The sequence below is a fragment of the Nerophis ophidion genome, linkage group LG12, assembly GCF_033978795.1.
Source record: "Nerophis ophidion isolate RoL-2023_Sa linkage group LG12, RoL_Noph_v1.0, whole genome shotgun sequence".
Classification (NCBI taxonomy): Eukaryota; Metazoa; Chordata; class Actinopteri; order Syngnathiformes; family Syngnathidae; genus Nerophis; species Nerophis ophidion.
This window is the reverse complement of record NC_084622.1, coordinates 66,697,409-66,722,675: the sequence shown is the minus strand read 5'-3', so window position 1 is coordinate 66,722,675 and position 25,267 is coordinate 66,697,409. Positions and strand designations below refer to the sequence as shown.

Here is a 25,267-nt window from a genome sequence, read left to right as displayed (position 1 = left end):
CTTTCCTCATCCACGAATCTTTCATCCTCGCTCAAATTAATGGGGAAATCGTCGCTTTCTCGGTCCGAATCGCTCTCGCTGCTGGTGGCCATGATTATAAACAATGTGAGGATGTGAGGAGCTCCACAACCCGTGACGTCACGCGCACATCGTCTGCTACTTCCGGTACAGGCAAAGCTTTTTTATTAGCGACCAAAAGTTGCGAACTTTATTGTGGATGTTCTCTACTAAATCCTTTCAGCAAAAATATGGCAATATGGCGAAATGATGAAGTATGACACATAGAATGGAGCTGCTATCCCCGTTTAAATAAGAACATCGCAGTTCAGTAGGCCTTTAAGTTGCTATGGTAACCCCTATGTCACGCTGGTATCAATATATACTTGCTATACAGGCACGTCACTGGAAATATGTCAGCTAAAGGCTCAATTAGGGAAAAAAATGAAAACAATTCAGACCACAAGCACTTAAAAAATCAAAAGCTTGAAACAAAAAATACATCCTAAGACTTGCAGAGATCATTCACAATTACACGAAACAAAACACTAATGCTACAAACTTAGAAGGAATAAAAGGTTGTTTGTTTCAAACAGTGTGCTAGCGGAAAAGTATTATTCCTCTACAGCAGGGGTCGGCAACCTAAAATGTTGAAAGAGCCATATTGAACCAAAACTAATAAAACAAATCCGTCTGGAGCCGCAAAAAAATAAAAGCCATATTACATACAGATAGTGTGTCATGAGATATAAATTGAATTATGAGGACCTAAAGGAAATTAAATGAGCTCAAATATAGCTACAAATGAGGCATAATGATGCAATATGTACATACAGCTAGCCTAAATAGCATGTTAGCAGCGATTAGCTTGCAGTCATGCAGTGACCAAATATGTCTGATTAGCACACTTCACATAAGTCAATTACATCAACAAAAATCACCTTTGTGCATTCATGCACAACGTTAAAAGTTTGGCGGACAAAATGAGACAGAAAAAGAAGTGGCATAAAACACGTCTTAGAAAGTCGGAGAAAGTTATACTATGGTGAGTTCAAGGACCGCAAAAATTAGTAGGACAAAATGGCGCTCGCCAAATACTCGAATCAGTGAAGCTTATTTAATAAAAACAGTGAGCTTAATAACAATTAGAGAGGTTTATGTCATGTTTGTCCTCCGACAGAAACTATAGTAAAACAAAAAATAAATTTTTTATATTTTTTTACCCTCATCTTTTTCCATTTTTCATACATTTTTGAAAAAGCTCCAGAGAGCCACTAGGGCGGGTTGCTACTGCTAAAACTCAAAGAATAAGAACCTTTGTTTACTTTCACTTAGTTATTCCACAGACTCGGTGCTCAGGAAATAAAATCTATAATTACATGATAAAAAAATCAACTGTAAAATATATATGTTTTTTATTTTAAAAAACTGTCCTGCACAGTGATCTGATCGTTTTTTCATTGTTTTTTTTTTTATTAAATAAATTGAAACTATCTTGAACCCAGGAAAAATAGCATTCTTTGTCTGTCCCTTTTCCTTCAAATTAGATTTTACCATGAAATATAATGCTTTAAATCAGAAAAGTAGATTGTTTTTGTTTTTTTTACATATTTGTATTACTCCTTAGCTCAACTATGAAATACAAGTCACACTTTAGTCGTGTCCCTGGGTTTTCACTCAGTACTGACCAGGGGCGTCAAAGGCGAGACTGGACCGAGGCCCGAAGCACAGTGAGGACCATGGCTTCTCCAAAAAATGTTCTGTCATTTAAATATGTAACTCAGGGCTAGGGAACCTGCGGCTCTCGAGCCAGATGTGGCTCTTTTGATGACTGCATCTGGCTCTCGGATCAATCTTAACTGACTTTGCTTAACACGATAAGTCATTAATGATTCCGCTGGTAAGCACAGGGTTAAAAATAACGTTCAAAATTAAAAACATTCTCATGCATTTTTATTCCATCAATCCAAAAAGTCGCTTTTATGGTAAGAAGTATTTTATTTATTATTTGTTAGCTTCAGAATAACAATGTTGTTAAAAGGAATAAGAGACTTATTATACTCTAAAATTGTGCGCACATTTAGTTGTATTCAGTGTTAAAAAATATTGGTACCACTTTAGTACGGGGAACATATTCTAAGTAACAAAGACTTAAGAGTTATTTGGACACTAGGGGACCATATAAAGGTTAGGGTTACTAATAAGCAATAATTCTGAAGTTATTGAGGGAAGACTCTTAGTTAATGGCTTACTGTTTGTAAAATAAGGCCAAGCAGAAAAAGGCATTAATAAGTACTTAAAAATAACTAATTAAGAGCCAATATGTTACAAATTTGCATGTTAATAAGCAACTGATTAATGGTGAATATGTTCCGTATATCAAAGTATTACCAAAATATAATATGGCTCTCACGGAAATACGTTTTTAAAATATTTGGCTTTCATGGCTCTCTCAGCCAAAAAGGTTCCCGAGCCCTGATGTAACTTATAAAAATACAACAACGTCATAAATGATAACCTACGATTAAAATAGCCAGGAAAGTTCTTTAATAAGGTTGCTTGAATCAAATGAAGAATGTCCCTGTCAAATATGCAAAATGGTTCGTTCAAAGCAGACTTAACAAACACTTAACTCAACACGGACATCATAATGTCGTTAATGCTCACCTTTAAGAATTCACACACAGCACAAACATTTTAGCAAAAGAATGAGGTGATAGAAAACAGATAAAAAATATTAAAATCTATCGGTGGCAGCATAGGAAAAAGGGATGTACAAGTTTTACTTTTCACATAATTATGGTGCGTTTAAAGACCCCCTAAATTAAAGATAAAAACAGAGGTGTCACTAGTTTTTGAAGACAGGGGAGACTTAACCCGAAGAAATGCCATCCAACCATTTTCTAGTGCTTTTCCCTTTTGGGGTGGCTGGAGCCTATCTCAGCTGCATTCGGGCGGAATGCGCAGTACACCCTGGACAAGTTGCCACCTCATCGCAGCCCAAAGAAATGCACTAATTATAATATAATCATAAAAATAATTTTATATGGTTTGTATTATCCACTGATATGTATATCAGACTCTGAATCATATTCCGGCGATTTCATTTGTTGGCATTTTTTAAAAATCAATAAAACCAAATTATTTAGGAGGTCTAAAGAGTTAAAATATTTAACATGTTTGAATATATTTTTTTTTCGTGTCTTAAAAAGCTGCTTTTGAACAAACCCATGCACTAATTAGAGTTGTAGTGCATGTAAACATACCAAATGTGTGTGTATGGCGTGGCGAAGTTTGGTTTTAGGTGGATCGGGTGTCACTCAGCAATTTGGTGCTACGTCCTTGGTTACCTTAAAAAATAACCACCTCTGAAAAATGTGGAATATTCCAAAAGTCATTTTCTGAAGACCAAGGAAAACCACAAGTAAGAACATACTTATATTTATCCCACCATTGGGAAATGATCATTCATTTATTTGACCCTGTGTTCCAGGACATGTGACCATGACTGGACGGGATTCAAATCTCAGCCCAATTATATTGACACTATTTTTGTTTATTTTTAGGAATCACTGTAATGTGCCGAGTAGATAGATAGATAGTACTTAATGATTCCTTCAGGAGAGTTCCTTCAAGAAAATTAAAATTCCAGCAGCAGTGTACAGAGTTGAGATCAATTTAAACAAAAGTAAAAAGTAAATAATGGGGGTTTAAATGGAAACAAAATAGAGAAATATTACAATAAGAATAAAAAATAAAAAGGAACAATGGGAATAAAAATATAACAGTAAAATAAGAATATAAGTAGGCAGTAGTGACCATGTTATGAAAACGTATTGCGCTGTTATTGTTTTGCATCCCCTGTCATCCTTATTTCTTACCTTTAAGGCAACTTCTTGAACAGGTGCGGTAGAAAAAAGGATGGATGGATTCAAATGCATGAGCATTTTTATATTTTTAAAATGATTTTTTACACTGTGATTACAAGTGGAATTATTCATTAGTTATTGTGTTAAGTAGTGTCAGCTCAGATTTATCCGAGAGCCAGATGCAGTCATCAAAAGGGCCACATCTGGCTCTAGAGCCATAGGTTCCCTACCCCTGGTCTAGCGTGTGGGACAAAGGAGTTTTTGAGTCTATTAGTCCTGCACTTGGGATGAAGCAGTCTAGCACTGAACAGGCTCCTCTGGCTATGCAGAGGGTGACTGGCATCATCCAGGATGCTCACTAGTTTGTCAACAGTCCTCTTCTCTGCCACCGTCACCAGTGAGTCCACTTTCATTCCCATTGTAGAACCGGCCCGCCTGATCAGTTTCTCAAGTCTGGAGCTGTCCTTCTTAGATGTACTGCCCCCCCAGCACACTACCATGTAGAACAGAACACTGGCAACCACAGACTGGTAGTACATCCACAGGAGTTTTCTACAAATGTTGAAGGAGTGCAGTCTCCTGAGGAAGTACAGCCTGCTCTGTCCTTTCTTGTACTGGTGGTCCGTGTTGACAGTCCAGTCCAGCTTATTGTCCACCCAAACCCCGAGGTACTTGAATGAGTCCACGGTCTGTACCTCAACTTCCTCAATCACAATAGGTTGTGACCGTGGACTCGACCTCCCAAAGTCAATGACCAGTTCCTTAGTCTTTGACGGATTGAGCTGCAAGAGGTTCGTGTGGCACTAGACAACAAAGTCCCTCACCAGGTTCCCAAACTCCTCCTCTACCAACATGCTATCAGCATGAATGTTAAAAGTTTAATATTTAAAAGTCAATGATCCTTTATTTGCTAATTCTATGCTAAAACCTCACTCCAGTGACTTTCAGTTCCTCAAATGAGTCATGTTTGGCTTAGAAACCTTGTACAAAAAAATAATAAAAGTTGCCAGTGATGGGCCGAAACACAGTCTGAGTAGTTTTTAATCAGATTTTTAAAATCAGATTTAGAGTTGAACATTTACAGCAACCATTAAAGACTCCCTTTCAATGTGATACGAAGAAAAACACAATTTTACTTTGGATATGACTTTGTCTAACAAGCCTCTTAAGCCCATGGTTGATGAGGCTAATCATTTAAATGTGAATATTTCTCTCTCACATTTGGACCCCAAAAAATTACAATAAAACATGTCATACACAATCAGTGTCTGACTTGTTTTTATTTTGAGGTAAAATTGAACAATATCCTTTACATCTTCCTCCTTGATGTATACACATACTGTAAGTTAAATATCCCATTCTGTGCTGCAGTTTGGATATTTCTTTTAAATTACGCATTATTTGTATACATGCAGTTCTCATCTTCCTCCTCATTCCTCACTGAACACACTTTGCACATGTATTTGTGAGTATGAATGTTTAAAAAAATGCCATTTGAGTAAAAGTGGGTCATGACTGAATTACCGTCAATGTCAAACTGTGAGTCCCAGGTTGATTCCATTTGGGAACTCCTGCATTGAATAATAAGAATAGTAAAAAGTCAATTAAGTGTGGTATCTTCCTGCAGTGCGGTGCCCTCACACACCATTGTGAGAAATTCCCTCTCTAGTTGTGTAATTACTGCTGACGCTATGAACGCTTTGTTTTCCTTATTTGCTACTCCCCCTGTTTCTGCCGCCCTGCACGCTTTCTCTCTTTGTTCACCCAGCGTCCCTTTGTGCTCGCCCCAAAGCACCCTGGGTAGGGAGTTGACAAAAACAAAAGGCCAGATCTCGGGCCTTGGGCGCCGGACACTGGCCCAGCGCCGTAAAAGGTCAAGAGGTCGCTGGGTTTTATGGCCATCAAGGGAGCGCTTGGTGGGAAAGTATGGCTGTGGGTGACGTGGACATGCAGAGGCGGACAATAGCACGGAGGCGGACAATAGCACGGCCGCTTTGCCTTTGAGGATGATCTGAACAGACAGATGATCAATATCCCTTGTAGACAAGCGCCTGCTGCTCGACACTTGGCTCCAACGTTCACCGTTGTGCAAGCATGACCATCACTGTGTGGTCTACCCTGCATGTCGGTGAGGGACCGCGGTCGACCTTAAAATGAGGCTGTACAAATGTGTTCATCAAAAATTATTTAGCTTAAAGGCCTACTGAAATGAGACGTTTTTATTTAAACGGGGATAGCAGCTCCATTCTATGTGTCATACTTCATCATTTTGCCATATTTTTGCTGAAAGGATTTAGTGGAGAACATCCAGGATAAAGTTGGCAACTTTTGGTCGCTAATAGAAAAGCCTTGCCTGTACCGGAAGTAGCAGACGATGACATCACCGGTGTGAGGGCTCCTCACATCTGAACATTGTTTCTAATGGGAGCCTCCAGCATCAAGAGCTATTCGGACCGAGAAAACGACAATTTCCCCATTAATTTGAGCGAGGATGAAAGATTCGTGGCTGAGGATGTTGATAGCGAAGGACTAGAAAAAATAAATAAAATAAAAAATTAAGTTTAAAAAAAAAAAAAGGCGATCTGACCATTCCAGTGTGTTTCAGATGCTCATTAAACCTAAAATAGTTTGCCAAAAGTATCAAAAGTTAAGGTACACCTAATTTTTACATAGCCGCCATCTTAAAAATATGCTAATTAGATGTCAGGAAACACCCAATCATAAAGATGATTTTTCCATTATATTTTTAATTTTCAAAAAACTGTAGCTCATTTGGTTCAAATTTAGAGGCGAAAGCATGTTCAGGTTAGGACTGGGCGATAATGGCTTTTAAAAATATCGCAATATTTTTATGCCATATTGCAATATACGATATATATTAGGACTTGATACATATCATCACATCAGTATGATGATTCTGTGTCTACATTAAAACATTTTTCTTCATACTGCATTCATATATGCTACTTTTAAACTTTCATGCAGAGAGGGAAATCACAACTAAGTCAATTGACCAAAACTGTATTTATTAAATACTCTTCATTCTCTCACGGGCAATTTTTAAAGGCCTACTGAAATGAGATGTTCTTATTTAAACGGGGATAGCAGGTCCATTCTATGTGTCATACTTCATCATTTCGCCATATTGCCATATTTTTGCTGAAAGGATTTAGTAGAGAACATCCACGATAAAGTTCGCAACTTTTGGTCGCTGCCTTTACCGGAAGTCGCAGACGATGACGTCACCCGTTAATGGCTCCTCACATACTCATTGTTTTTAATGGGAGCCTACAACAAAAAGAGCTATTCGGACCGAGAAAACGACAATTTCCCCATTAATTTGAGCAAGGATGAAAGATTCGAATATTGATAGCGACGGACTAGAAAAAAAACAACAAAAAAACGCGATTGCATTGGGATGGATTCAGATGTTATTAGACACATTTACTAGGATAATTCTGGTAAATCCCTTATCTTTCTATTGTGTTGCTAGTGTTTTAGTGAGTTAAATAGTACCTGATAGTCGGAGGTGTGTGTCCACGGGTGTCTTGACGCCAAAGTCTCAGGGAAGTCGACAGCAGCTTTATGGACGGCGCAAGCTAAGCTGATCTCCGGTAAGAAGCGACTTTTTACTACAATTTTCTCACCGAAACCTGCTGGTTGATATTCGGTCAGGATCCATGTTCGCTTGACCGCTGTGATCCATAGTAAAGCTTTACCTCCGGGAATTTTAAACAAGGAAACACCGGCTGTGTTTGTGTGGCTAAAGGCTAAAGCTTCCCACCTCCATCTTTCTACTTTGACTTCTCTATTATTAATTGAACAAATTGCAAAAGATTCAACAACACAGATGTCCAGAATACTGTGTAATTGCGCGATGAAAAGAGACGACTTTTAGCCGCAAGTGGTGCTGGGATAAAATGTCCCCTCCAACCAATAACGTCACAAACATGCATCATCATTCCACGATGTTTTCAACAAGAAACTTTGCAGGAAATTTAAAATTGCAATTTAGTAAAGTAAAGCGGCCGTATTGTCATGTGTTGCAATGTTAATATTTCATCATTGATATATAAACTATCAGAATATTGTCATGTGTTGCAATGTTAATATTTCATCATTGATATATAAACTATCAGACTGCGTGGTGGCTAGTAGTGGCTTTCAGTAGGACTTTAAAGGCTACGATGCATTTTGTCTTTTCTAACTAATAAATGTAACAATGTTGGATAGTCGTGTTCAACAACGCCAAAGAGGAAAAGCGAAGAGGAGCTCCTCCCCCTCTGTCTCTGGCTATGACAAAACACAGGAAAAGTTAGGATAAAGTAATATTTTCATATACCCGTGTTTTTCGGATTATAAATTGCAGTTTTTTTTCATAGTTTGGCCAGGGGTGCGATTTATACTCTGGAGCGACTATTGTGCGAAATTATTAACACATTAACGTAAAATGTCAAATAACAACAGAAACCACTAGGGCTGTGAATCTTTGGGTGTCCCACGATTCGAGTCAATACCGATTCCTGGGGTCACGATTCGATTCAAAATCGATTTTTTTTCAATTCAACACGATTCTCGATTCAAAAACGATTTTTTTCCCTGATTTAAAAGGATTCTCTATTCATTCAACACATAGATTTCAGCAGGATCTACCCCAGTCTGCTGACATGCTAGCAGAGTAGTAGATTTTTGTAAAAAGCTTTTATAATTGTAAAGGACAATGTTTTATCAACTGATTGCAATAATGTAAATTTGTTTTAACTATTAAACAAACCAAAAATATGACTTATTTTATCTTTGTGAAAATATTGGACACAGTGTGTTGTCCAGCTTATGAGATGCCATGCAAGTGTAAGCCACCGTGACACTATTGCTCTTTTTTTTTATTTTTATAAATGTCACACCCAACTCTACATGCCCCTAAAGCTGACCAACACGCCGGATTGTAGTCAGCTGGAGGCGTGTCTTAATTAAATTAAACAATGGATGTCCGCTAACTTTTTGCAACTCAACGCCCAAAAAACGGAAATGCTGATTATCGGTCCTGCTAGACACCGACCTCTATTTAATAATACAACTCTAACATTTGACAATTAAACAAGGCGACACGGTAAAGAATCTGGGTATTATCTTCCACCCAACTCTCTCCTTTGAGGCACACATTAAAAGCGTTACTAAAACGGCCTTCTTTCATCTCCGTAATATCGCTAAAATTCGCTCCATTCTGTCCACTAAAGACGCTGAGATCATTATCCATACGTTTGATACGTCTCGTCTCGATTACTGTAACGTATTATTTTCTGGTCCCCCCATGTCTAGCATTAAAAGATTACAGTTGGTACAAAATGCGGCTGCTAGACTTTTGACAAGAACAAGAAAGTTTGATCATATTACGCCTGTACTGTATATACCTTTATATACATATATACATACATATATACCTATACTGTATATACCTTTATATACATATATACATACATATATACCTATACTGTATATACCTTTATATACATATATACATACATATATACCTATACTGTATATACCTTTATATACATATATACATACATATATACCTATACTGTATATACCTTTATATACATATATACATACATATATACCTATACTGTATATACCTTTATATACATACAGTATATACATACATATATACCTATACTGTATATACCTTTATATACATATATACCTATACTGTATATACCTTTATATACATATATACATACATATATACCTATACTGTATATACCTTTATATATATATATACATACATATATACCTATACTGTATATACATTTATACATACATATATACCTATACTGTATATACCTTTATATACATATATACATACATATATACCTATACTGTATATACCTTTATATACATATATACATACATATATACCTATACTGTATATACCTTTATATACATATATACATACATATATACCTATACTGTATATACCTTTATATACATATATACCTATACTGTATATACCTTTATATACATATATACATACATATATACCTATACTGTATATACCTTTATATATATATATACATACATATATACCTATACTGTATATACATTTATACATACATATATACCTATACTGTATATACCTTTATATACATATATACTGTACATACATATATACCTATACTGTATATACCTTTATATACATATATACATACATATATACCTATACTGTATATACCTTTATATACATATATACATACATATATACCTATACTGTATATACCTTTATATACATATATACATACATATATACCTATACTGTATATACCTTTATATACATATATACATACATATATACCTGTACTGGCTCACCTGCACTGGCTTCCTGTGCACTTAAGATGTGACTTTAAGGTTTTACTACTTACGTATAAAATACTACACGGTCTAGCTCCATCCTATCTTGCCGATTGTATTGTACCATATGTCCCGGCAAGAAATCTGCCTTCAAAGGACTCCGGCTTATTAGTGATTCCCAAAGCCCAAAAAAAGTCTGCGGGCTATAGAGCGTTTTCATTTCGGGCTCCAGTACTCTGGAATGCCCTCCCGGTAACAGTTCGAGATGCTACCTCAGTAGAAGCATTTAAGTCTCACCTTAAAACTCATTTGTATACTCTAGCCTTTAAATAGACTCCCTTTTTAGACCAGTTGATCTGCCGTTTCTTTTCTTTTTCTCCTATGTCCCACTCTCCCTTGTGGAGGGGGTCCGGTCCGATCCGGTGGCCATGTGCTGCTTGCCTGTGTATCGGCTGGGGACATCTCTGCGCTGCTGAGCCTTCCTCCGCTTGGGATGGTTTCCTGCTGGCTCCGCTGTGAACGGGACTCTCGCTGCTGTGTTGGATCCGCTTTGGACTGGACTCTCGCGACTGTGTTGGATCTGCTTTGGACTGGACTCTCGCGACTGTGTTGGATCTGCTTTGGACTGGACTCTCGCGACTGTGTTGGATCTGCTTTGGACTGGACTCTCGCGACTGTGTTGGATCCAATATGGATTGAACTTTCACAGTATCATGTTAGACCCGCTCGACATCCATTGCTTTCCTCCTCTCCAAGGTTCTCATAGTCATCATTGTCACCGACGTCCCACTGGGTGTGAGTTTTCCTTGCCCTTATGTGGGCCTACCGAGGATGTCATAGTGGTTTGTGCAGCCCTTTGAGACACTAGTGATTTAGGGCTATATAAGTAAACATTGATTGATTGATTGATAATGATAATGTCAATGAGGGATTTTTAATCACTGCTATGCTGAAATTATAACTAATATTGATACTGTTGTTGACAATATTCCTAAAGATTGATGAAATGTTTTATATTCTAGTTTCTTCAAAATAGCCACCCTATGGTCTGATTACTGCTTTGCACACTCTTAGCATTCTCTCGATGATCTTCAAGCACACCTTTAAAGGGAACACCATTTCAGGTGACCACCTCTTGAAGCTCATGGAGAGAATGCCAAGAGTGTGCAAAGCAGGAATCAAAGCAAAGGGTGGCTATTTTGAAGAAACTAGAATATAAAACGTGTTTTCGGTTATTTCACCTTTTTTTTGTTAAGTAAATAACTCCACATGTGTTCATTCATAGTTTGGATGCTTTCAGTGACAAACTACAATGTAAATAGTCATGAAAATAAAGACAACGCATTGAATGAAAAGGTGTGTCCGGACTTTGACTGTACTGTATGTCCTTTTTTCATTACCACGGGGCACTGAGATTCATCACCAACTGCGCTCCCCTTACTCACCATTGTGTCTTATACTCAATGCTTAACTGGACATCTTTATGTGCTCGATGCCTCAATCATTGCTATGTTTTCATCTACAAAACCATTCTGGGTATCACTCCATCTTATCTATCTTGTCTTTTAACAAAAAAAACAAGGAAGTCACAATCTGCTTTCAATGAATGTTCTTCAATTTGTCATCCCTAAAGTAAGAACTGAACTGGGCAAGAAAGCATTTAGGTTTTCAGCACCGAAGGCTTGGAATATCCTACAATCGAACATTCAACTTCAAAGCCTTGTTACATTGAATGAGTTTAACGCTTCTTTGAAAGGATTGCAGTCTACCTTGTCTGTATGCACATGTGTTATATGAGAACGTTTTAATATTGTAAATGTGATGTTTTATGTGTTGTTTACTGTTTTTATTGTAACCTTGTTGCTGCCCTCTAGGCCAGGTATCCCTTGGAAAAGAGATCTTTGATCTCAATGGGATTATTACCTGGTTAAATAAAGGCTAAATAAAAAAATGTTGTTGCAATAAAATATCAATTAACTGTGATGAATGTTTGCAGTGCAAATTTAGCCAACTGCACCTTGTCAAAGTCCTCCTGTGTGGCTCTCATCTCCTTCCAGGTTTTGTTGAGCAGCTGGATGCACACACAAAAGAGCTCCTCCAGGAGTCGGTCCTGACTGAAGAAGATGGGGTGGTAGTCGGATCCTGTCTCTGAGGCTGCGAGAATAAAGCAAAAGAAAGATGGACGACCGGTTATGGAGATGATTTGTCAACACTGAAAGTTCAGAGGAACTGATGGGCGACTCACGGGGCTCTCCGATGCGGAGGATTTCACACAAGATTAAAGTAAGCTGGATGCTACTCCGAGCGAACGGACACTCGTGCTTGTCCTCCCTGCTGCTGTTCTCCAGAACAAACTGTCAAGAAGGTGGCAGGTAGTAAAAAAAAAAAAAAATCGTAGAATCATTTTGAAATTGCGTAAAAACCTAAAATCATGCTTACCCTGCTGTATGCATCGGGATTGCGAGTCGCAAAATATAACATGGTGTCCAAAGCTAAAAGACCCGGAGGCGTTCGTATCAAATCCTGACCTGGGTTGCTATTGTTCTGGAAAAATACAAAAAAGTCAAAGACATTTAGAATTAAAGCTGCAAGCAGCGATGGACGGGACCGCTTTGGCTGCTGCCCCCGCGACCCAAGCCCTGATAAGCGGTAGAAGATGGATGGATGGATGGATTATTGCACAGAGAAAAAGTTGTATACACATGTTATACATCAGTCTCATAGTAATAACAGTTGTAAAGTGGCTTGGGCATTTTATGGTGCCGCCATTTTGAGACTTTAATGCAGGGGTCGGGAACCTTTTTGGCTGAGAGAGCCATGAAAGGGCAAATATTTCAAAATGTATTTCCCTAAAAGCCATATCATATTTTTTAACACTGAATACAACTAAATGCGTGCATTTTTAAGTAAGACCAACATGTTTAGAGTATGATAAGTCTCTTATTCTTTTTAATAACATTGTTATTCTGAACTAACCAATAAAAAATAAAATGTCATGTCAGTTGATCATGTTTTTGTTTGGCCATGTGCTGTTTGTCCTTTGGACTCTTTAAGTTCCTGTTTTTTTCCATTCCCTTGTCTGGTTTCCTTGGTTACTCATTTTGTCCACCTGTCTCTGGTGGACAAAATGCCCGCTCACCTGCTTCCCGAGCACTAATCAAAGGCAGTATTTAAGCTCGTCTTTGCCAGTCAGTCGCCCTGTGCTGACTTGTTTGATGCCTCGCCATAGCTTCGTGCTTCATGCCAAGTAAGTTTTGTTTGATTTATGTTCATAGTCTGTTTATGCGTTAGCTTTGTTCCTTAGCCCAAGTTGTGCCTCCGCTGTGAGCGATTTTTGTTTGTATATTTTTTTAGTTAAAATGAAATCATGTTTTTACCTAAATGCCATGTCCCGAGTAGTCCGTCTGCCTTCCTGGGAGAACGACCCCGCAGCAAGCTGCGACCCCCCCATCGTGACATAAAATACTTCTTACCATTAATGCGACTTCTTGAACAGGTGCGGTAGAAAACGGATGGATTTAAATGAATGAGAATGTTTTATATTTTGTACGTTATTTTTAGCACTGTGATTACCAGCGAAATTATTCATAATTATGGTGTTAAGCAATGTCAGCTCAGATTTATCTGAGAGCCAGATGCAGTCATCAAAAGAGCCACATCTGGCTCTAGAGCCATAGCTTCCCTACCCCTGCTCTAATGCATGGTGAATGTAATGCATTTGTTGTATTAAAGTGGGAATAGCAAACTTCCTGTTGATTTTAGTTGGGGGCGGTCAGTGTATGAAATATAGGTCTCAGTGAGACCTATATTGAGGTTTTTGTTTCATGTGTGTATGACAGTCCTAGAGTTTTGTCTGAGCAGAAAGCCGCCATTTTGTGACAACAGCAGCAGCGCAATAGTTCTTTGCGGGCTCATAAAATCCAAACCGGGGTAGTAATTAAAACTCTTTCTTTAACTTTTAATCAGAAGGATTTAATCTCTCTTCTGTGCTTAGAGATAATGTTTGAAAAAAAGCGAACATTTTTTAGCCAACTTTTGTATCGAAGGGGGAATTGCAAACTTTTCTGTTGATTTTAGCTGGGAAGTATGAATGTATGAAATATAGGTCTAACTGAGACCTACATGGTGGTTTTTGTTTCATGTTTCTACGACGTTCCTACTGGAAGTTACAGACAGTTTTGTCTGCGTTTTCTTCCTAGGGGGGCGCTAGAGCGCAATTTTGGGTTTTGGGGTATGGTTTTTTGATTACAACGCAATTTTCGCCAGTCCTGATGTGTGTCAAATTTGGTGAGTTTTGAAGCATGTTAAGGGGGTCAAATTACAGCTCAAAGAGGCGGCGGAATAATAATAATAATAATAATAATAATAATAATAAAACCTTAGAAATTCAATAGGGTCCTCTGTCCCAAAGGGACATCGCTCCCTAATAATAGAAAAACTATATAACACAACAGTTAAAATACCATGTCGATACTAAAGCAACTTACAGAGAAGCCCAACTTCTTGAACTCTTTGGCGCAGAGAGAACGTCGTCTCTCGTTGTTGAGGCTGTTTTCACTCTCCGTCTCAAAGGCCGTCTGCCGCAGAATGTGAAGGTTGTCTCTCTGCTCCTGCATGAATACAACATGCATGCGTTTTCAGTGACCGCCAATCTAACCTCAAGACTTGAAATGTCAAGTCATGAGGAGGAAATTGCTTACATTCAATTTAAGTTAATAAGGTCTTTATTGTGTTCTATAACGGTGGTCCCCAACCACCGGGCAGAAAACAATGTGAAATTCACATTTATTATGAACTAAATGGATGATTAAACATTTACACTGCAAAAAGTCAGTGTTAAAAAACAAGAAAAAAAAATACAAAAGTGAGCGGTATTTTACTTGAACTAAGCAAAACTATCTGCCAACAGAACAAGAAAATTGGGCTTGTCAAGACTTTCCAAAACCAGTAAAATTAGCTAACTTCGATGAACCCCAAAATATCTTAAAATAAGTATATTCTCACTAATAACTACAAATGCATTTTCCCATCCATAACATGACATCATCGCGCCAAGTGAGGAATATATATATATATATATATATATATATATATTTATTTGTGGATGAACTATTTCTGTTCAAAATAGTTTGAAATGTCACATGTTAAATATTAACTGTCAGTTTACTGTACTGTGTCAACTGTACTTACCTACTTTTTACCCTCATTTACCTATACTTACCTACTTTTTACCTTCTTTTATCAATATTTAACAACCTTATACCTTTTTTTTAAACCTACGTTTACCTACTTTTTTCCTTTTTATCAATGTTTACCTACTTTTTACCTTCTTTTATCAATATTTACCAACCTTATACCTTTTTTTACCTACATTTACCTACTTTTTTCCTTTTTATCAATGTTTACCTACTTTTTACCTTCTTTTATCAATATTTTCCAACCTTATACCTTTTTTTTAACCTATGGTTACCTACTTTTTTTTCACCTTTTATCAATTTTTACCTACTTTTTATCTCCATTTACCTATACTTACCTACTTCATTGGTTTTAATTAGGAGACACAACTGTGTCAAAGTCATAATCTTTTATTTAATGCTTGAAATAGGAATGTTTTGAAAAAGTAGTTGTTAATGATGAAGCTTTGCAACAGTTGATATTCTAGTTTCAAGCAAGTTTTACCTCAAAATAGGTCATCAAATCTCAGCAACAAGCTGTAATATCTTACTGAGATCATTTAGCACCAAAACCCTTAAAACAAGTAAAACACTCTAACATAAAATCTGCTTAGTGAGAAGAATTATCTTATCAGACAGAAAATATGCAAATATCAGCCTTATTTGAGATATTTAATCTTACTTAGATTTCAGTTTTTGCAGTGTAGCATCATTTTTACACTGAAGATTCTTGTAGGTAAAGAGGGGGATGAACAGAGCGGGTGGAAAGGAGGAAAAATTCACACAGATGACACATCCGTACTTTGCTACGAGTTCTTTCTTGAGTTCAATAGTGCTTCCCACCTTCTTTATCAAAGAGCTAGAACTCGCAACTATCTTTGACTTCACAGAAACTGGAAATTGTGCGGTATCATGTTGTAATTGCATGGATGTTCGAAAGAAACTCAAACCATAACCATTGATTATTTTGCAGTCACATTAGTAAATACTGTGCAACAACTAAAAGGCCTCCTGAAATGAGATGTTCTTATTCAAACGGGGATAGCAGCTCCATTCTATGTGTCATACTTCATCATTTCCCGATATTGCCATATTTTTGCTAGAAGGATTTAGTGGAGAACATCCACGATAAAGTTTGCAATTTTTGGTCGCTAATAAAAAAGCCTTGCCTGTACTGGAAGTAGCAGACGATGTGCGCGTGATGTCACGGGTTGTGGAGCTCCTCACATCTGAACATTGTTTATAACGTGGGAAAGGGGTAGGATTAAATAAGCTTTGCTTCTTCCTACTCCTTTTCAGACATGATGTATTGTGTATTGTGAAATGATGAAATTGCCTGATGTATAATGTTGTAGGTATGTCATGTTCGAAATAAACTAAGAAAAGAAAGAATCCTAGCCAGCAGCAGCTAGAGCTATTCGGACCGAGAAAGCGACAATTCCCCCATTAATTTGAGCGAGGATGAAAGATTTGTGGATGAGGAAGTGTAGAGTGAAGGACTAGAAAAAACAAAAAAAGGAGATTGCAGTGGGAGCGATTCAGATGTTATTAGACACATTTACTAGGATAATTCTGGAAAATCCCTTATCTGCTTATTGTGTTGTTAGTGTTTTAGTGAGATTAAATAGTACCTGAAAGTCGGAGGGGTGTGGCCACGGGTGTGTTCATGCCAGAGTCTCTGAGGGAAGTCACGGCAGCTGTAGCAGGACGGAAACTTCGCTGATGTCTCCGGTAAGAGGCGACTTATTACCACAATTTTCTCACCGAAAACTGACGGTTGACATGTAGTCGGGATCCATGTTCGTTTGACCGCTCTGATCCATAGTAAAGCTTCATCTTTGGGAATTTTACGCAAGGAAACAGCGGCTGTGTTTGTGTGGCTAAAGGCTAAAAGCTTCCCACCTCCATCTTTATACTTTGACTTCTCCATTATCAATTGAACAAATTGCAACACAGATGTCCAGAACACTGTGTAATTATGCGATTAAAGCAGACTACTTATAGCTTGGACTGGGCTGGAAAATAATGTCCGCTACAACCGTTGACATCAAACGCACGCGTCATCATTCGCAACGTTTTCAACACGACACTTCGCGGGAAATTTAAAATTGTAATTTAGTAAACTGAAGCGGCCGTATTGGCATGTGTTGCAATGTTAATATTTCATCATTGATATATAAACTATCAGACTGTGTGGTCGCTAGTAGTGGCTTTCAGTAGGACTTTAAGATGCAGGATAACAGACTAATTATTGTATCTCGCAATGCTTGGCCGTATAAGAACTGAGATGGTACATGAAAACCAGGGGAAAAATATTTGTTGAAAACCAAATCATACAAAAAGGGGCCCATAACAGAGGTAGTAAAAATATAAAAATGTTGGTCTACTTTAGAGTAGTCAGTGTACATCTTGTTTAACAGTATAGCTCAACTGTCCTCTGAAATTCCAGTCCGGGCACTAGAAACGCGTGGTTTGCGGTCTCATCTGCGGAGTCCGCGGGTCGTGCAGGTGACATGACGAAAAAATAGATTTTAATTAGATTCGGGCGGGTGGCGGTTGAACCATCCGGAAATATTTGATATACATGGTTCTGGGATCGGTATCCTTTGCCATTCAAAGAGCCATTTAAGACCCGTGTCACAAAGCGAAGAAGACAATAGGAGACGCTAATATTCTCTAGAATGACTGCCGGCAGTCACCCAGTTAATAAGTATTAGGGCGTGCTATGAAGTCATTGACTTTGTCGCCCTCTACAACATGTACGGTCTGCTTGTCAGTCCAGCAACATGTTGTGTGTGGCTTCCGGGGCAACACGCACACGACTGCAAGGCATTCTGGGTGACACTGATGGTTGGGATATAAACTATTTTAACACTCTTAGTAATATACGCCACGCTGTGAAGCCACACCAAACAAGATTGACAAACACATTTCGGGAGGACATCCTCCCAGTAACACAACACAACAAATACCCAGAATCCTTTGTATCCATGAAAGTTCCTGACTATTTTATACACCCCGCTAGCAGGGGGGTGGATGACGACTTTGGTGATGCGGTTGCGGATGATATAATTGCCTATCCGCGCATCTCTACGGGGCACAGTCAATATTGTCCACATACACAAGGTTTATTTGGGCAAAATTCTATAAACTCTTCTCACTGCCCAAACCAAAGTGTACATGTTGTGTATGTGTCTCACCTGGCTGTAACAGTCCAGCGGCATCCTCATTCGGGGCTCCAGGTGATTCAAAGCCACTGATTGTAGGACATAGAGGTAGTGGGCCATCTCGTCCTGGACTGAACCAGAACTGTGGATGATGTTCTATAACAGAACATCATTAGCTTCCTGTATGAAGTCATGTGATTACATATCTAAGAATAGCATTTACCTTGTAAATGTACTGGCGGAGATTTTTCTTATTCATGAATGCAAACATTTCCTGGGAGGGAAAAAAAAAGAAGTTGTGATTACAGGATTCTAACACCAGGTGGCGACAGATGAGTAGTAACATAACTACAAGGTTAGACAGGATTAAACTTTGACTTCAATGATGAAATCCTGACTTGCTGGGAGTTGGAGGGAGGATTTGTGAGGAAGTGTGCGTAATGAAGCGAGATGAGAGAGAGGAGGAGACGGCAGTTGAATGGGGAATTGTTCCCGTACAACGAAAGCAAACAGAGTTCGAGCAGAGGCAAAGAAAGACTTGTCTATCTCATGCAAAGTCAGGCTTATGTGATGTTTTACAGACAACATAAACATTACTTATGATAATTATAACATGTGCATTTATTGTTACATTACAAACATTTGCTGTAAATAAAAATGTAAATTATGTGTAGGAAAACCCTTCGTATTTTCAGGCTTTAAGAATGGATTTCAAAATAATGTTTAAAAAAAATAACATTAGCAGATCATAGGTTAAGATTTTTTCAACATTTGGGCATTTCGGTGTCTAAACTCTAAGGCGTGAGCTGTTATTTGTGTAAATATACTTAGCATATATGGACCAAAATTGGATTGTGGTTTAGCATGTTGAAAAACAAAATGGAAAAATATCAATGTGGTCCCTGAATTCTGAAAGGGGACCAATGCTGTTTTCAACCAACATTTAAAACACTACATCAGGAGTTCTTAACCTTTTTGACTTTGGGGCCCAACTTTTTCACGACATTGGGTCCCGGAGCCCACTCAAATATTAATATGAACACTGAATTACTAATCTTAATCTTGATTTTAATCCTATTAAATAAACATATATGCTTGCAGTTTAACTTTGTAAAACGATATGAAAGCCAGTGTTAATCACAAAGATTATTATCAAGTCTTAGGTCAGGCTGATTCTAATGCATTTTTTTGCAAAAGAAGAAACTCATAAAAACTGATGAAAAATATTACATAACCAGTGCTAAAATGAATAAACTAAAGCAATAATAAGCAATAATAATAATGATACATATGTTTCCTAAATATAATATCAATAACATTGAAGTACAAATGGGGTGTGGCTCGGTTTATATGGCATAGGTTATAAATAGCATAGGTTAAAAAATGGATTATAAGTAAAATGGAATAAATAGAAAAATATAATAAATAGATAGTACAATTAATGACAGCAAACCAAACCAAATAAAATGCCAGTTCAGCACAATTGGTACACATGCGCATTTTGTCACAACACCAATTCATTCGCACAACAGTGCTTTGACTGGCAAAAATAAGCACCCTTCACCTTAATGGGGAACATTATCAGCAGACCTATGTAAGCATCAATATATACCTTAATGTTGCAGAAAAAAAGACCGTATGTTTTTTGAACCGATTTCCGAACTCTAAAAGGGTGAATTTGGCGACTGAAACGCCTTTCAATTGTTCGCTGTCGGAGCGATGACCTTTCACCCGTGACGTCACAACGGGAAGCAATCCGCCATTTTCTCAAACATATTACACACACCAAGTCAAATCAGCTCTGTTATTTTCCGTTTTTTCGACTGTTTTCCGTACCTTGGAGACATTATGCCTCGTCGGTGTGTTGTCGATGCAATATGTACATATTGCCGATGCAATATGTACATATTGCCGGTGCAATATGTACATATTGCCGATGCAATATGTACATATTGTCGATGCAATATGTACATATTGTCGATGCAATATGTTCATATTGCATCGACAATATGTACATATTGCCGATGCAATATGTACATATTGCCGATGCAATATGTACATACTGCATAATTATGCCTCATTTGTAGCTATATTTGCATCCACCCTTTCCCTCCACCCACATTTACTGCCAAACAAACACATACCAATCGACGGATTCAAGTTGCACCAGTGGTCAAAAGATACGAAAGTCCCTTGTTTGTTCTGCACACTTTACCCACGATAGCAATGCTACAACAGAGATGGCACAGAGATGTGTGGATATCCTGCGACACTCAAAGCAGATGCATTTCCAACGATAAAGTCAACAAAATCACAAAGGTGAGTTTTTTTGATGTTATTGACCTATATGCTAATCAGACATATTTGCTCACGGCATGACTGCAAGCTAATCGATGCTAACATGCTATTTAGGCTAGCTGTATATTGCATCATTATGCCTACTTTGTAGCTATATTTGGATCCAGCTTTTACCTCCACCCACATTTAATGCCAAACAAACACATACCAATCGACGGATTCAAGTTGCACCAGTGGTCAAAAGATGCAATCGTTGGTTAGAAGGCGATCGCCAAATTCGTCCTCGTTGCCGTTGTCTGTCGTGAAATGGCTCAATAGCTTCAGTTTCTTCTTCAATTTCGTTTTTGCTATCTGCCTCCACACTCCAACCATCCGTTTCAATACATGCATAATCTGTTGAATCGCTTGGGCCGCTGAAATCCAAGTCTGAATCCGAGCTACTATCGCTATACATTTCTTTGCTATCCGCCATATTTGCATCTGGTGGCTTCACGCAGTGACGTCACTGGACAATGGACGGGTGGATATAACGACGGTTAAAATCAGGCACTCTGAAGCCGTTTTTCAGGATATTGCGTGATGGGTCAAATATTGAGAAAAACTTTGAAAAATAAAATAAGCCACTGGGAACTGATTTTTATTGGTTCTAACCCTTCTGAAATTGTGATAAAGTTCCCCTTTAAGTTATACGTACTGTACATCGCTTTCAATCAAGTTGCTACCTGTCTGTCCGCATCCCCTGCTGTTTGCAGCAGAGCCATGAGTAGAGCCATTGCTTTGGTCTGGATCTGCTGATTGGTCCTGTGGGACAGACAAACGAAAGGTAAAAATTGTCAGTCACAATTATTAATGTAACAATTTGCTAAAGTCAGTCAATCAGTGGTTACTCACGTCTGGAGGTGAGTGATTAGCCTCTCCATGGTAACCACTTGTTTGACCTGCAGGAAGAGGCTGTGGCTGCTCGGGACCATACTCTCCAGGATGTCCAAGCACACCTGCTGAATGGACGCATCTGCCACCTTGGTGTTGACAAAACTAGCGATCTAAACGCAGAGAGTGGGGCAAAAACAAGTTGGAATAACTAATGTGTGAAATGCCTCAGCGAAAATTGGAAAACCACAGCACCTTCTCAATGAAGATCGATGAGAGATTTTCCCAAGAAACTATGCCGTGATCCATCAGCTCCATAAAGGCCGTCAGCGTGTGAGTCATGATCACAGCACCCCTAAACAATGCAAACAAAGGGAACGAATATGCATAAGCACATTAGACCAAACATTCACTTTTTCTGTGGACACAATACAGTTAAAATGGGAATATTTCAGGTATTGTTGCAAATAATGATTCATTTTTTAGTAAACCATGATTATTCTGATTATACATTTTGATCATTTGACAGCCCTTCAAATAATGAATCCCTGTGATGTATGGTGACAAATGGATCAAAGAAATGCTCTTCTACTAGATGGCACAAAGTTCAAACCCCGTTTCCATACGAGTTGGGAAAATGTGTTAGATGTAAATACAAACGGAATACAATGATTTGCAAATCCTTTTCAAGCCATATTCAGTTGAATATGCTACAAAGACAACATATTTCATGTTCAAACTCATAAACATTATTTTTTTTGCAATTAATCATTAACTTTAGAATTTGATGCCAGCAACACGTGACAAAGAAGTTGGGGAAGTTGGCAAGACATACTGATAAAGTTGAGGAATGCTCATCAAACACTTATATGAAACATCCCACAGGTGTGCAGGCTAATTGGGAACAGGTGGGTGCCATGATTGGGTATAAAAGCAGCTTCCATGAAATGCTAAGTAATTCACAAACAAGGATGGGGTGAGGGTCACCACTTTGTAAGCAAATTGTCAAACAGTTTTAGAACAACATTTCTCAACGAGCTAATGCAAGGAATTCAGGGATTTTACCATCTACGCTCCGTAAAATCATCAAAAGGTTCAGAGAATCTGGAGAAATCACTGCACGTAAGCGATGATATTACGGACCTTCGATCCCTCAGGCGGTACTGCATCAAAAAAACAACATCAGTGTGTAAAGGATATCACCACATGGGCTCAGGAACAATTCATAAAACCACTGTCAGTAACTACAGTTGGTCGCTACATCTGTAGGTGCAAGTTAAAACTCGACTATGCAAAGCAAAAGCCATTTATCAACAACACAAAGGAACGCCGCCGGCATGGCTGGGCCCAAGCTCACCTAAGATGGACTGATGCAAAGTGGAAAAATGTTCTGTGGTCTGACGAGTCCACATTTCAAATTATATTTGGAAATTGTGTATCTCCGGAACAAAGAGGAAAATAACCATCCGGATTGTTATAGGGGCAAAGTTGAAAAGCCAGCATCTGTGATGGTATGGGGGTGTATTAGTGCCCAAGGCATGGGTAACTTACACATGTGTGATGGTATGGGGGTGTATTAGTGCCCAAGGCATGGGTAACTTACACATGTGTGATGGTATGGGGGTGTATTAGTGAACAAGACATGGGTAACTTACACATGTGTGATGGTATGGGGGTGTATTAGTGAACAAGACATGGGTAACTTACACATGTGTGATGGTATGGGGGTGTATTAGTGAACAAGACATGGGTAACTTACACATGTGTGATGGTATGGGGGTGTATTAGTGAACAAGACATGGGTAACTTACACATGTGTGATGGTATGGGGGTGTATTAGTGCCCAAGACATGGGTAACTTACACATGTGTGATGGTATGGGGGTGTATTAGTGAACAAGACATGGGTAACTTACACATGTGTGATGGTATGGGGGTGTATTAGTGCCCAAGACATGGGTAACTTACACATGTGTGATGGTATGGGGGTGTATTAGTGCCCAAGGCATGGGTAACTTACACATGTGTGAAGGCACCATTAATGCTGAAAGGTCCATACAGGTTTTGCAGCAACATATGTTGTCATCCAAGCAACGTTATCATGGACGCCCCTGCTTATTTCAGCAAAACAATGCGAAGCCACGTGTTACAACAGCGTGGCTTAGTAGTAAAAGAGTGCAGGTACTTTCCTGGCCCGCCTGCAGTCCAGACATGTCTCCCATTGAAAATGTGTGGCGCATTATGAAGCGTAAGATACGACAAGACCCCGGACTGTTGAACAACTTAAGCTGTACATCAAGCAAGAATGGTAAAGAATTCCACTTTCAAAGCTTCAACAAATAGTTTCCTCAGTTCCCAAACGTTTATTGAGTGTTGTTTAAAGAAAAGGTGATGTAACACAGTGGTGAACATGCCCTTTCCCAACTACTTTGGCACGTGTTGCAGCCATGAAAATCTAAGTTAATTATTATTTGCAAACAAAAATAAAGTTTATGAGTTTGAACATGAAATATGTTGTCTTTGTAGCATATTCAACTGAATATGGCTTGAAAAGGATTTGCAAATCATTGTATTCTGTTTATATTTACATCTAACACAATTTCCCAACTCATATGGAAACAGGGTTTGTGTTTTGTTTCCCTTGTGCTCATACAGGGAAAATAGTTGAGAACACACAGACAACACTAACTCATTAGAATCTTCCACTATCTTGACCAGTAAGATGTGTCCGTCTCGGCTGATGAACTCTTGAGCGAAGGTCACGTCTGTGGCAACATTCGCCAGTTGCTTCAACGAATCACATCGCACGCCCAGGTCCGAGCTTTGGATGCCCTTGAACAAGTCCTCCGCACAGCGCCCCTGTGTTCCACCACAAGAATAAAACACGTTCACAACAGTTTGGAGAGGTTTAGACGACGTGGTGCTTTTGTGACAGTCAGCAGTGACACATCATAGTAGAAATTGCAATGGAGATTGCCACAGATGGCCACCAAAGGAATGTTGGAAGGTGGGAGGTGAAAGGGAGGGCTGGTGGATGCAGACTCACCGGGGCCTTGGTCAGACGCAGAATGCAACCGTTCTTTATGTCCAAACGATTCTAGAACACACAAATAAACACTTTTGTTAAGCATTCATGCAAAACGACTCTACAAGTGTATGGCCACGACTGTTTAATAACAACTAAAGAATGGTTCTCTACGCTGATCTGAGAGGTTTTTTTTAGCTTTTACAAGTTGGGCTTCAAGAATAAAAGCCCCCACACAGGTCATTGAGGCCAGGAATGTTGTTTCTGTGTTCACTAACCTCCGTGACGGACCACGAAAATGATGATTGATAACTGACAACATGAATAAACGTATTTGGAAACCTGTGCAATAATGACTGCATACTAAAAATGGAAGCGGTCATTATTAAATATGTTTTTTATTCTTTAATCCTGAAATATTTTAGAAGGTCAGAGGTCACTGTTATACAAGGAGGGCTAATAGCTCACAATCTCTGTTCTAGGACCCATCCAACATGGATTCATGGACTTTCAAAGGGAA

At 38.5% G+C, this 25,267-nt stretch overlaps 1 protein-coding gene across 1 annotated transcript in view; it reads right to left on the bottom strand.

Annotated features, from left to right (window-relative positions):
• The window catches only part of elmo3 (engulfment and cell motility 3), an 81,993-nt gene that overhangs the window by 14,669 nt on the left and 42,057 nt on the right, over positions 1-25,267 (bottom strand). Inside the window, exons 6-16 of the mRNA XM_061918024.1 lie at positions 24,769-24,819; positions 24,412-24,581; positions 21,979-22,078; positions 21,745-21,896; positions 21,576-21,654; positions 18,779-18,829; positions 18,589-18,711; positions 14,702-14,824; positions 12,654-12,758; positions 12,460-12,568; positions 12,232-12,368 (exon numbers count right to left, since the gene is read on the bottom strand). Coding sequence (XP_061774008.1) covers positions 12,232-12,368; positions 12,460-12,568; positions 12,654-12,758; positions 14,702-14,824; positions 18,589-18,711; positions 18,779-18,829; positions 21,576-21,654; positions 21,745-21,896; positions 21,979-22,078; positions 24,412-24,581; positions 24,769-24,819 — 1,200 coding nt within the window. The remainder of the gene's footprint in view (positions 1-12,231; positions 12,369-12,459; positions 12,569-12,653; positions 12,759-14,701; positions 14,825-18,588; positions 18,712-18,778; positions 18,830-21,575; positions 21,655-21,744; positions 21,897-21,978; positions 22,079-24,411; positions 24,582-24,768; positions 24,820-25,267) is intronic.